We start from the raw sequence: 13692 nt of genomic DNA, 5'->3' as shown, positions 1-13692 counted from the left end.
TTTTTCTATGCAACTTATATTTTCCGAGTTATTCAAGAGTACCGACCTTTTTTCGCCATCCTGTATAATTGATTTTTCATAGAACAGTTAATTATATTGCATTGCTACAAGAAGGTTTTCATTATTTAATACAACATAATTTGTAAAAGTGTTACAAATTGCAATTCCTATTTTAAATGATATCAAGTAAAAATGAAAAAAAAGAGTCACTTTGTAATGATACAGATAATACGAAAAAAAATAAAAATTTATTTCAACCTTTTTTTGATTATGTTTGTCTTCTTATAGCAATGCAATATATGAATTCTGAAAAAAAGTTGTACATATAAGCCTTTTTTTAAAATAGTTATTACTGCATATTTTATTGTTTCTAGATATTTAAGATATTCATATTTTGTATTTCATCTTAAAAAGTATTGTGTTATGTAAAAAAAAATATTTTATATTATTGAACAAATTAACTTTAATATGACGATACTATTAAAAGTTTGACAGTAAAATTATATATGTGAATAGAGTACACAAAATCATATAAAGGTTCAACTTTTATATTTTGTATAGACCCAGGAAACACAAAGTTACAATAACATAACATTATTCTTATAATTTCCCACTCAATAATCATCTTTTTATATGTGTGTTTTGAGGTGTTTTGAAAAGATCTTAAGGACTTTAAGAAAAAGCCATAAAAAATGGAGCTTTCAGTGAAAAATGTTGCTTGATCTTTCATTATATATATGAATAACTTTATATTTAACTTTTTAGAAAAGATCTTTTTATAGATAATACAATTTTAAATGTATAGATACAACACTTTTATAAGTAATTTTGTTAAAAAAGAAAACATGTTGAAATCTATTTAAAATAATCAGCTTATATGTTTCAACTTTATTATACATAATTTGAGTTACAAATTTCATATTAGAAAACCTTACTATGCTGTGCATGATCTTACAGCTGATACAAAAATATTTAGAAAATTATATCATACAAAATGTTTTTTTATTCTTCTTTCTTGAAAACATTTCATAACGTTCTATAATATATTATTGGACTTTCCAAAAATTCTGTCTATGAATTATTATACATGTAATAGTGAGGTGTAGCAATTAATATAAAGAAAGTAAAGAATTATGTTTCTCATAGTAAGTGCATTATATATTTGGTCAAGTCGGAAGAACTGTAATAATCAAAATTTTTTTCATCATGTCATGTAGGAAAATGTTGAAAAAAGTGCTAACTTTATAAAATATTTAGTATTTAACATATAATATCATAATATCATATTACATATATATAAGGACGTTTTTTAGAATGTAATACCAAATCATATAATTTTCTAAACATTTCATATCAGAAATAAGAACATGCAATACAAAAATAATGATTATAACTAACCTTTTAATCCATCCTCCTTTCGTGGACAATCTTCTGCGAGTGAGTTTCAATCGTTGGCTGCTGTACTTTTTTCCCATCTTGTGTAACACGTTATTCACGTTTAAAAACGTTAAAGAAAACGGAAAATTCAATGCTTTTCTGCTCTCTTATGCAACACAAAATGTCTAAAACCGTAAAGCACTCACAACAATGTTTTTAATATTTTAACACACTAGCAGTGTACGGATATCACACTACTAGTACAACTACAAGTATATAAACTTATAATTGTGTATAGTCACAGTATATAGATATCACACTAGATTTCTATACACTAAAAAAACTTCACTGAAACTTTAATGACAAGTAGGGTTATATTATAACTACAAATCACAAGGTTTCTACTATCAGCTGTTACTCAGATCCGCGGATCCAGTGCATAGCATCGCGGGGCCCCGCAAGGCGCAACGTAAATGCTACTTACTATAAATTTTAAATTCCTGTAAAAATATATACAAGGGGTAAAAAATAAGATGCCGTTTGTAAAATTGAATATGTGTTAATCATATTATCTGTATAATAATGTTTGATGAAAAAATATTGCATTAATTTTTTTTAGCAATAGCATCAAATGCAATAAAAGCGAGCAAACATAATCATATGTGTGTATACGTACACTTATTGATTTCATTTGTACATGACATTTTTTCCATTTTACATAGCCATACATACTGCATGTCCGGTAATTAGTGGACCAATGTTTATAAGCGGGTAGAGCAGAATAAAGTGAACAGAAATGTTCTTTTGCATTTATTTATTCGCGCAATAATTATATTAATTAAAAGATAAACAAATAAGCGAACATTTTATGCGATTAAAATAACATCACAGCACAGTGGGCCAGGAGGTACGATTCCGTGGTCAAAAGTTAACTTTCACATTTGGATAACAGAATTAAATCATTATTACAAATATTCGGTGTATTCATAGATTATTCATTAATTTAGAAATGGTGTTTCTTTTTTTTCTTATTCATCCTTAGATATATAAGGATAGAATAAGTAATAATTGAAGTAAAAAATTGTTTTTATTAAAAATTTAGCTATATATATATATATATATATATATACACTGAGAAAAAAATATACTATAAAAAAGGAAAATTTTCTTCATTTTAGTAAACGATTAGTTTGCATACAACTAAGACTCATTTTTCTTAAGTTAAACAATTTTATTTACTTATTTGAAGAAAATATTTTTTAGTAGAAGCAAATTAGAGTCATTAATATTAAAAATAATTTTTTATAATATAAAAAATATAGCCACTCGCGCCCTGATATTTTTTCTCTCTTCCCTTCTTTCTAATAATTCCTATCAGTACATACTGATTCTCCATATGTGAGAACAATGTACTAAGATTTTCGTACACTTTAAGTATCTCGAACCAGAGATCGGTGTACAAATTTAACAGTCTCATGTAGACTAACAAATTAATTTCTTTAAGAAAAATTATAATTTCGCATTAACATCCCGCGACGGCTCTCTATGCCTTTCTATTATATTAATTGATTGTTATCTTTAGAGCCATTCCTTTATATGTGTTAGATTGTTTTAAATCACGCGGGCATTATGACGCGTTTATGTCCTACAGATTTGTTGATTTCCTAATCTAAGAGAAATAAATGTTAGAAGCGTGGGGTCTGAGTAGTTTAGTGGTAGAACATTCGCCCGGCAAGCGGAAGACCCGGGTTCAATTCCCGGCTTAGCCACTCGCGCCCTGATATTTTTTCTCTCTTCCCTTCTTTCTAATAATTCCTATCAGTACATACTGATTCTCCATATGTGAGAACAATGTACTAAGATTTTCGTACACTTTAAGTATCTCGAACCAGAGATCGGTGTACAAATTTAACAGTCTCATGTAGACTAACAAATTAATTTCTTTAAGAAAAATTATAATTTCGCATTAACATCCCGCGACGGCTCTCTATGCCTTTCTATTATATTAATTGATTGTTATCTTTAGAGCCATTCCTTTATATGTGTTAGATTGATAAAAAATATATTTATATATAAAGAAAATGATTATTTTTGGAAGTAAATTGTTTTCTGTAATATAATAAATATTTATTTATTTAAAAGAATAAATTTGTTTTTAAAGTAAGTGATATATTAATTGTAAAAATTATTTTCGAAAATATAACAAATACTTATTAATATTCAGAAAATATTATACTTTAAGGAATAAATAATCTGTTAATGATAATAATTATTTTTTATAAGACAATAAATATTTACTTATAATAAGAAAATAATTATTTTTAAGAAGTAAATTATTTAATATTTGTAATATTTGCTTTTTACAATGCAATAAATATTTTTTTATATGAAAAAAACAATTTTTTATTAAAAAAGTATATTATATATTAATTAGAAAATTACTTTTGACAACATAATAAATATTTATTTATATTAAGAAAATATTATGTTTCAAGAAGCGAATGATCTATTTATGACAACAATTATTTTTTATAATATAATAAAGATTTACTTTTATATATTTGAAGAATTATATTTGCTAATTGATAATTTCCTACAATATATACATTTTACTTATATAGAGAAAATAATTTTTTTTTAAAATTATTTATTTATTTATTGTAAAAGAATTATCTTCTGTAAATACAATATTGACTAAAATGTAATTATTTTTTTTATTGTGGTATATTTTATATTATTGTATTTTTTATTTAATAATCTGCATAAAAAAATAGATGTATAAAAATATATGAAAAACACTTTTATTTCACATTAATATTTCATAATTCCACTTTTATTGACATTTTTATATTGATATTTTGATATTTTTACGGACACTGACATATTTTTAAGACATTAATTCATGGAAATTTTCACAAAAAATATAATTTTCATTAGTTATAAAATAAACTTTGTAATCTACTAAATTTTTCTGTTCAATACAAGTTAATTGATTAGTTTCAACTACTTTGTAAGCACTTTTATGACTATTAAAATTTAAAATAGAAAGTTTTGTAAATAAAAAGAATGTTTCTTTGCTTTCATTAAAAATAATATGTCGAATCTTTCCAAATGAACGTTCATGAATATCCGTACATATAATATTGTTTATCTCGTAACGTGTTCCGTCTATTATAATCCAAGATACACAGTCTAAGTTATCATAATTTATTTTGGAATGTAAAAAATCTTTTATATCAAGATAGTTGGACATCTCAGAAAATTTGAATTTTTTACCATGTTGAAAGCGATCTGAAAATCCATCACCGCAAACAAATCGATGACAGAGCTTTAATTGATGTCTGAGAGCAAGCGTATAGGAAGGATTATTCCGCGAAGTGGTAACTTTAGCGTAACTTTTCAATTGTTTATGCTTTGCCTCAAAACGAATAGATGATAGAAGATTTAGTGGCCCGTATTTTTTCATAATTTTACTATAATGTAATAAATTATGATGTTTAGGTTTAAATGCAACATTAAATAACTTTTTGTGCAAAGATAAATAATTAAATACAAGCTGATCAAATATATCAATACATTTAGGTGTCAGAAAATGTGAACACGAGATATTCATTATTTTTTTTTAAAATAAATACAGTTGCCAAGTTAAGTTTTTCTCTGGTACAAAATCACTGATTATTAATGACAAATTGTTAATTAAATAATACATCTCAGATGCTGTTATGATTATTTTTCCGTTTTTAATCGATTCTGAGGTAAGTGGCAGTGGAATGTTGTCGTTATATGAACTAGTACAATTTAGTAATCTCTCATTAAAAACCTCTAAAGTAAAAAATTGCTCAATGTTAATAAAATTATTTAAAATTTGACTTATATCATACCTACAAATTCCCTCTAGTAAATCATGCATTGGATCTATGGATGAATTATTTAATACGTGAAAATTTGGTATTTTATTAAAAATACATTCCTCCTGTATTCCAAATGTTGAATTAACAACACAATTGAGATAATTATTTTGTGTTCTAATATATTTTTTTTCTTCATAAATAAGTTTTTTGCATCTTTTTTAGTAGCTGTACATATACGACAATAATATTGGCTATTAAATCCTTTTGAAAAGCCAAGAATCGTATTTAAGCCTAAATTATCCCCAACAATAAACATCAAACAAAAAAATATTTTTTGCTCCTTATTGTTAACATTTATAGTTATTCCATTATTGCTGAAATCTATTAATTGATTAACAACGTGTAAGAAGATTTTATTTCCTAATTTCTTGTGATCTTGATAATTATGCAATTGCATAAGTAAAATGTTGTTTAAACTGCTCGAATATTGAGGGGGTAAACTGAGTAAAGTTAAATAAATGACGCCTAATTTATGAATTGATTTTCGCGATCCTAACGGATTATTAATTTCTACGTCATCAAAAAATAATGCTATTGGCAACGTAAATTGATTTTGATTTACTTCTCCAGAAGTCCACATTTGACCATGAAAAATTGAAGTTAATAACGTAGTATTATTTTTACATTTATTCATATATTCCAAAATATTAGTATAAATATTAGGCAATTCCAAGAATTTTTGCAAAACAAGTTTCATAGAAATTATACTAATTTTTTTATAATTTATGACTAATTGTTTTCTTAATCCTTTTCTTTTCGGAGCTAAAAAACAGTGAATTTTTATTTGTGATGGTTTTATTAAACAATTAATTTCAGTTAAATATTTGAAAGTATAATATTCACTTTCAAATTTTTTAAAATTATTTTTCATAATACTTAAATCATTATATATGTTACTCGTATTGCCATATTTTTCTTGCAACATTTCAAAACTTTCTGACAAATAGGTAAAAAAAATATTGTTAATTTTATGAACATCCTTCCTATTAAAATTTTGAAAACAATATAAACTTGTAATTAAACGCAATGTAACATTTAACATTTTATGACTGAAATCTTGAAGAAAGTCATTTTCTTTGTTATTTTCTTTGTTATTGAATGTAGATTTTAAATTTGAATTGGAAATTAAATTAAAATCATGGAAATTTTTTTCGTTATTTATCGATTTGTTTAACGATATAGATTTGTTATCATACTTTTTTTGTTCTTTACTTGACTGTGTATCATGAACTGTACATATATGTCGAAAGAGAGAATAAACAGTGCTATATGAATTTGTACAATTCAAAAAATTACATATAACCTCTGAATATAATTGCTCATTATGTTTAAGCTTAATATGACATTTAAAATGTTTAAAAACTAAAAATGACTCATTACAAAACATACAATTAAACATTTTATATATAAAACTTTGCGATTATATACTGATAATAATACTGTAAACTTATAGTTTATAATAAATTTTTTGAATTGTATACAACAAAAGCAAACAAAAAGCACTAAAAATGCATATAACTTACTATTATAATAAAATATAAAATTAAAAAAAAATAAATTGTTAGAATTAGAAACAAATAAAATAATAATACTTCTTATAAAATAAAACTCTTAAAAATCTAATAAAACCTATTTCTCATTTTTATGAGCAAAAAGCAAAACTCAATTTTAATTTTACTCATATAAAAGCATAAGTTGCTCCAATTACTTATTGTCTACTTGCATGTTTTGATCTGTATTTGCCGTAAGCTTCTTTAATATATGTTCCGTATTTGAGAATGAAGTATCCCATTGTGTGTGAAATTTATATAATCCTTTTTGAATCAGCATCCATAAATGTTTGCTAGCATCTGGGTAGTTGATTTGCAAGACGTGGAAAGCTTTAAAGCAAATATCTAAAGCTTGTAATGTAGATTTCGTAGAATATAAAATCTCATCTATACTAACATATGATTGCGATATGTTTTCAAGTTGACCAACAACTATTATGTAAGGTTGTACACATGTTCGCATTTCTTTTGCTTTATTATTGCTTTCTTGACGAATTCTCGTAATATCGCCGCAAGTCTACAACAAAAAATATTTATATAACCAATATTTATCAATATCCTAATGATGTAAATAAAAATTACGCATCAATGTACTTACAGTTACACATTTTATCATGCTATCTCTTGATGACACAATTGATGCTTTACTATATTGTTTAGTTTTGCTACTGTGTTGTTTGAGTCTTTGCTTTGGAGGTATCATATAAGAAATAAGTTGTATAGCAATCGTTACTTTGGAATCTAAAAAACCCAAAATTATACTTATAACTAAGTACATTATTATTATTATATTATGCGTACGACAAAAAAAATTAATTTTTTACCTTCAGATATGTCTAAATTTAATTTTTCCATTAATTCCACAAAATTATCATTTTTACCAATAACTGAAGTATTTTGTGTAATTGTTTTGAAAAACTCGTTCCATTTTTCTATTGTTAAAACGAGATCTGATAACTGCATTTTATTAAAATCATAATGGATAAACTCATATCCATTTGGATGTTTAAAAAGTGGCCATTCCTCAAATATCTTGTTTAATTTCTTATCAGATGATTTTATTAATATTCCATATCGATATTCAAATGTTATAGACCATTTTTGTAAAACAATCTCCCAAGGTGTTTGATTATTTTTTAACCAGTCCAAGCTTTCTTTAACATCTTCATTAGAAACAACTAATAAAAACATTATTATTAATAATAATTACAAAAAATTTATTTACAAAATTTTATTTATTAAATTACCATCATTATCAGAGGAATTATCTATATCATCATTTATGGCTTCATGTTTAATTTTTTTTTGTAATTTGGATATGGCATATCTTCTGTTGCGCCAACAAGACCATAGTTTACCTCTTGCAGCTATTGACTTTTTATCTTTAGTGTCAACTTTTCTTTTTCCTTCTATAAAATAAGTGCCTTTAGCTTCTGAAGGAAATGTTTTGGTAATTCGTTTTGATATTTCTTCAGCTATTTTATTTGACATACTGCAAAATTTATACATACAAAATTATAAAAAAACAATAAATGATATAAATGATATAAATAAAATAAAATATATATATTTATAATAATAATTTTGAAGTGTACATAATGTTATTGTCTTCCATGTATCCAACGATTATGTTACACAACTTGTTCCTCATAGAGCCATTAAGTTCCTTAGATTTAGAAACTTGTAAAATTATTCTACCAGTTTGTGATTTTTCTAATAAATCATTAATACTAGGCATTGTGTCTAACATAAATTGATCTTTAGAACAAAAAGCATTTTGTCTATATAATGTATTTTCTTCATTAATTACAGAATTATTTGTCTCTTGCATTGTATTCTGTAACTTCTGTTCATTAGAATTGTTGACATTTTTATTATTTTCTACGTTCTAAAAACATTAATAAATTTATTATGTTTTATAAGTGTATATTTTTTAAAAACGTTAAAATTTAACTCTGTTGTTTGGTTAACATTTATTATATACAATTATGTTTTAAGTAAAATAACTTTTTCAACATGCTATATACAGGGTGTCCCGCGTAAGGTGTACCACCGGGAACTGGGAGGTAGATGGGATTGAAATAAATATAAAAGTCCTTTACCGTTTTACGATATTCGCAATAATAAACGAGATATTAATTTTTACAATTGGACTAATGAGAGCGCGTCGAGAGAAGCGCTCGAGCCGCTCGAGGTCTAGCCCGGCCTAGTCTATCATACATTGGCTGCGGGCGGCGCGTTGGAAAGGCAAGAGGGAAAACGCGCCGTGGCTCGGCGCTCAGCTCACGTCTCGCCGCACCGCGCCTAACGTCACGCGTCTATGCCGCTACGCACAATCGCGATTACAATATGTATGTTGTATAATAATGACAAATAACTTATTTAGGGAAGAAAATAATAAAAGATCGCGAATTTGCGATAAAGTACGATACGATAAAGAAAAAAATTACAATTGTGGATACTGTAATTAAGTTATTTTGTATTTATGCGTTAATTTTTTACATTAACACGATTCTGTTACTTTTACTTTATTATGATATTTATTTGTTGTGTACATTTGGTATGAATTTTTTCACAGTGCAAGGAAACGCTATCGTTTCCACACCACCTTGAGGTAGATAGCTTGGCGCGTTTTTTTTTAAAGTGGTTTCCCCAGTAGGCCTAATCCACTCTTCTCACACTTCTAATTAAGTGTATGTTCAAAGTGCCTTCCTTGCATTTGCAAACATACTTCTACTCTCCGAGAAATTTGCCGTGTTGCACGGTGCGCCATATCTGGAGTGATGGTTTGAAAGGCCGCTATGATTTCATCACGTACCTCATTTTCAGTACCATCACGTTTATGCTCGACTAAAGCTTTGATATAGCCCCAAACGAAATAATCGAGCACGTTTAAATCTGGCGATCGTGCCGGCCAAACGATCGGACCACCCCGACCGATCCATCTATCCGAAAAACGATCATTTAAAATTTCTCGTACTCTACGAGAATAATGTGCGGGAGCTCCATCGTGCTGAAAAATCAGCGTTTCCCGCTCTCGAAGAGGAATGTCCTCCAAAAGAATGGGCAATTCATTTTCCAGAAATTCTGCATATCTTTGTCCATTGAGATGTGCCGGTAAAAAATACGGCCCGATCTGAAAATTTGCCACAGAAACGTTATGGAAACAATGCAATAGAAAAAAATGTCTTTATTTGCAAGAATATTTACCACTCTGTTTGCAAATATTCCTGCCCACACATTTATGGACCACCGATATTGGAAGGTGCACTGACGAACAGCTTGCGGATTCTCCTCTTCCCAAAACAAGAAATTGTGAGAATTGAATACACCATTCGGCGAAAAAGTTGCTTCGTCCGTCCATAAAATGTGATCGGGAAATGAAACATTTCGCCGACATTGTGCAAGGAATCCTGCGCAAGTTTTATTCATGATTATTATACAGTTAAAAGCGCTATAAATATCAAATAAAAATTAGAATAAAATCATAAAAATACCTTCACAGAAATAGATGCGCTGTATTTCATCTCGTGGAAAAAGTTGCTGCACACGTTGAAAATGGAAAGGATGCAATCCATTTTCTTGCAAAACACGATGCACTGTGGTTCGTGGTATACCAAGTGCGCGACTTACACGGCGTATAGTATTTTGGGGATTTTCCTCGAACGCACGCAGAATTTGTTCGTCGTTGTTGACGTGACGACGCAATACCCTGTCACGGTTTTCATGCATAACAACTCCTGTTTCTATTGCGCGTAGGAAACATCTCGTTATTGTGTGCCTGCTTGCATGCCGACGATTCGGAAATCGCTCCGCGTACAGACGCTCCGCGACACGAGCATTTCCTCTGGCCATACCGTAAAAATAAATCATGTAAGTATACTCTTCCGTTGTAAAATTCATTATAAGCGCACTCTAATAATACATTACTAAGAACAGATACGTGCAACAAATGTGAATACGAGAAAAAAAACAATATATGACCACAAGAAAAAAATAATTGAAAATATATTTTCAATTGTTTTTGAATTATTGATATTTATAGCGCTTTTAACTGTATAATAATCATGAATAAAACTTGCGCAGGATTCCTTGCACAATGTCGGCGAAATGTTTCATTTCCCGATCACATTTTATAGACGGACGAAGCAACTTTTTCGCCGAATGGTGTATTCAATTCTCACAATTTCTTGTTTTGGGAAGAGGAGAATCCGCAAGCTGTTCGTCAGTGCACCTTCCAATATCGGTGGTCCATAAATGTGTGGGCAGGAATATTTGCAAACAGAGTGGTAAATATTCTTGCAAATAAAGACATTTTTTTCTATTGCATTGTTTCCATAACGTTTCTGTGGCAAATTTTCAGATCGGGCCGTATTTTTTACCGGCACATCTCAATGGACAAAGATATGCAGAATTTCTGGAAAATGAATTGCCCATTCTTTTGGAGGACATTCCTCTTCGAGAGCGGGAAACGCTGATTTTTCAGCACGATGGAGCTCCCGCACATTATTCTCGTAGAGTACGAGAAATTTTAAATGATCGTTTTTCGGATAGATGGATCGGTCGGGGTGGTCCGATCGTTTGGCCGGCACGATCGCCAGATTTAAACGTGCTCGATTATTTCGTTTGGGGCTATATCAAAGCTTTAGTCGAGCATAAACGTGATGGTACTGAAAATGAGGTACGTGATGAAATCATAGCGGCCTTTCAAACCATCACTCCAGATATGGCGCACCGTGCAACACGGCAAATTTCTCGGAGAGTAGAAGTATGTTTGCAAATGCAAGGAAGGCACTTTGAACATACACTTAATTAGAAGTGTGAGAAGAGTGGATTAGGCCTACTGGGGAAACCACTTTAAAAAAAAACGCGCCAAGCTATCTACCTCAAGGTGGTGTGGAAACGATAGCGTTTCCTTGCACTGTGAAAAAATTCATACCAAATGTACACAACAAATAAATATCATAATAAAGTAAAAGTAACAGAATCGTGTTAATGTAAAAAATTAACGCATAAATACAAAATAACTTAATTACAGTATCCACAATTGTAATTTTTTTCTTTATCGTATCGTACTTTATCGCAAATTCGCGATCTTTTATTATTTTCTTCCCTAAATAAGTTATTTGTCATTATTATACAACATACATATTGTAATCGCGATTGTGCGTAGCGGCATAGACGCGTGACGTTAGGCGCGGTGCGGCGAGACGTGAGCTGAGCGCCGAGCCACGGCGCGTTTTCCCTCTTGCCTTTCCAACGCGCCGCCCGCAGCCAATGTATGATAGACTAGGCCGGGCTAGACCTCGAGCGGCTCGAGCGCTTCTCTCGACGCGCTCTCATTAGTCCAATTGTAAAAATTAATATCTCGTTTATTATTGCGAATATCGTAAAACGGTAAAGGACTTTTATATTTATTTCAATCCCATCTACCTCCCAGTTCCCGGTGGTACACCTTACGCGGGACACCCTGTATATGTAAAATGTGTGAAAATGATATTTTTTATTATTGTAATCGTATACTCAAAAATACGAGTGCTAGAAAATTTTTAAACTAAAAAAATTTGCCTTTAATATTGGAAGATTGGAAACAGTTTTATTTTTGAATATTTCTTTTTCTTCTCTTTTTTTATATTGTATAAATCTAATATTAACCTATATAAAACAAATAATAATTATAAATTAAAAAATACAGTAAAAAAATAAAATTAAAAAATATGTTAACATTAGAAAAATTTTATATCGATAAATAAAATTATAAAATACACAAAAATTTTAAATATTTTTATAGCACAAAAATAAATAAACTTTGTCAAATAAACTAAAACAAATCAACAGAGCTAATAAAATATTATCAATATTTAACATTGAAAATTTACATCGATTTCTATAGATGTATTTGCTGCTATTTCATTTTTGAAAAAGTTAGCTTTCCAATAAGACATAAACTTTATGCGTGGACCTATTTCTGGGATTAATTCAGCAATTAATTTTGCATCTAATTGGCCCATAAGTTCCATTGTGATTCCGTTTTCTTTAATAAAAATAAAAAAAATTTATATTGATGTATTAGTCGATTAAAAAACAAAATTTTTTAGAATATTTAAAATAATGCAGTATTACATAAGGTAATATTTATAATATGTTCCTATATAATTAAAATTGATCGTATACAGACGGGGATATGAATGCTTTTATACAAGAATTATCATTTTACTTACTGCGAAAAACATCAGCGTAAACACCTATGCCAAATTTATCAAAACATCTGTCACTTCCATTTTTAGCTAATTGTAAGAAGTATTGGTTAAATAGATATGTTGAATAGATACGTTCTCTCTTTCGTGAATAATTTTAATATGACTTCAACAAAAAACAGAAGGTTCTAGCAAACACGACTTACGATCTACGATCTGCGAGACAAGAGACAAGAAAACAATTGAGAGTCGGCGTAGTAATATGTGAGCTAGCGATGCTAGGCCAATCAGAAAATCGCGTGATGCGTAAAACGTATGCGCATCATAGATCGCTTCTTATATATGCTATATATTAGCTGCGTTAGTAGCAATCGAACATGATTGGCTCTTACTTTTAGAACCAACAAATCAACAGTCGAGATTCAACGGAAAATCTACAACTGTTGGGTCTGCTGAACGCGGTCATTATTACACTACTAACCGGAGACTCCTTATGCATAAGACGTTCCCATTTCTTACGAAATGTACGAAATGGTACATAAAAATTATATTTTTTATTTATTTTAATACAAGAAAAGATTTATATTATTAAAAAAAATGCGTTATAAAATTTAGAAAATTTAATCATTACAAATCAAATATTATTTTTGTCTTTAA

The 13692-nt window shown here is 28.8% G+C and overlaps 1 protein-coding gene across 2 annotated transcripts; it reads right to left on the bottom strand.

Moving 5' to 3' along the window:
* Positions 1 to 4176: 4176 nt before the first annotated feature.
* Positions 4177 to 13320, bottom strand: LOC136997729 (uncharacterized). 2 transcript variants are annotated; one of them, XM_067348839.1, is made up of 5 exons: positions 13060 to 13320; positions 8086 to 8330; positions 7663 to 8016; positions 7437 to 7579; positions 4177 to 7355 (listed from the first exon to the last, which is right to left on the bottom strand). In XM_067348839.1, the coding sequence occupies exons 2-5, from the start codon at positions 8327 to 8329 to the stop codon at positions 6993 to 6995; spliced, it is 1104 nt and encodes a 367-aa protein (XP_067204940.1). In that variant the 5' UTR covers position 8330; positions 13060 to 13320; the 3' UTR covers positions 4177 to 6992. The 2 variants fall into 2 exon arrangements, with proteins under 2 accessions (XP_067204940.1, XP_067204939.1); XM_067348838.1 differs by lacking the exon at positions 13060 to 13320 and adding an exon at positions 8434 to 9080.
* Positions 13321 to 13692: the final 372 nt, after the last annotated feature.

The sequence above is a fragment of the Linepithema humile genome, chromosome 2, assembly GCF_040581485.1.
Source record: "Linepithema humile isolate Giens D197 chromosome 2, Lhum_UNIL_v1.0, whole genome shotgun sequence".
Classification (NCBI taxonomy): Eukaryota; Metazoa; Arthropoda; class Insecta; order Hymenoptera; family Formicidae; genus Linepithema; species Linepithema humile.
Note: the sequence above shows the minus strand (reverse complement) of the source record. Positions and strands in the feature narration are given on the sequence as shown.